Raw genomic sequence first — 515 nt, 5'->3', positions numbered from 1 at the left:
GATAGAACAGTAGCAGTGGCGATGCACACAAACATGGCAGCAGCAGCAGCGCAGCAGCCTGTTTAGGGGGTTGCTGCTGAAGCCCCAACATACGCAGCAGAACAAGCTGCTGCTGTCTCCTGCTGCTTCGCTGTCTCCAGACCCCTGACTGCTGCTGCTGCTGCTGCTGCTGCTGCTGCTGCTGCTGCTGCTGCTGCTGCTGCTTCGGCCGGTGTCTCCATATCGTCTGCTCTCTCCTGCTGCTGCTCCTGCTGCTGCTGCTGCTGCTGCTGCTGTTGCTGCATTGCCTGCAGCAGATGGACGCTGTCCTACACGTTTGGTGCTTCCTGCTGCTCTTGGTTGATTTGCTGCTGCTGCTGCTGCTGTTGCTGCTGCTGCTGCAGCAGTTTGTCCGCTGCTGCTTCTGCCGCTACTCCCACCACCACCGCCACCACCACTGCTGCTGCTGCTGCTGCTGCTGCTGCTGCTGCTGCTGCTGCTGCTGCTGCTGCTGCAGGGTTTTGCTGCTGTACACT

At 60.4% G+C, this 515-nt stretch overlaps 2 protein-coding genes across 2 annotated transcripts in view; both read right to left on the bottom strand.

The window, feature by feature from the left end:
* The window catches only part of EMH_0024100 (uncharacterized protein), a gene marked incomplete at both ends in the record, with an annotated part of 4,383 nt that extends 4,099 nt beyond the window's left edge, over window positions 1-284 (bottom strand). The window contains 1 exon segment of the mRNA XM_013502251.1: window positions 143-284. Coding sequence (XP_013357705.1) covers window positions 143-284 — 142 coding nt within the window.
* Window positions 285-409: 125 nt separating this feature from the next.
* The window catches only part of EMH_0024090 (uncharacterized protein), a gene marked incomplete at both ends in the record, with an annotated part of 9,151 nt that continues 9,045 nt past the window's right edge, over window positions 410-515 (bottom strand). The window contains one exon of the mRNA XM_013502250.1: window positions 410-515. Coding sequence (XP_013357704.1) covers window positions 410-515 — 106 coding nt within the window.

Source organism: Eimeria mitis, genomic scaffold, assembly GCF_000499745.2.
Source record: "Eimeria mitis Houghton genomic scaffold, Emh_scaff867, whole genome shotgun sequence".
In the NCBI taxonomy this organism is placed as follows: Eukaryota; Apicomplexa; class Conoidasida; order Eucoccidiorida; family Eimeriidae; genus Eimeria; species Eimeria mitis.
Note: the sequence above shows the minus strand (reverse complement) of the source record. Positions and strands in the feature narration are given on the sequence as shown.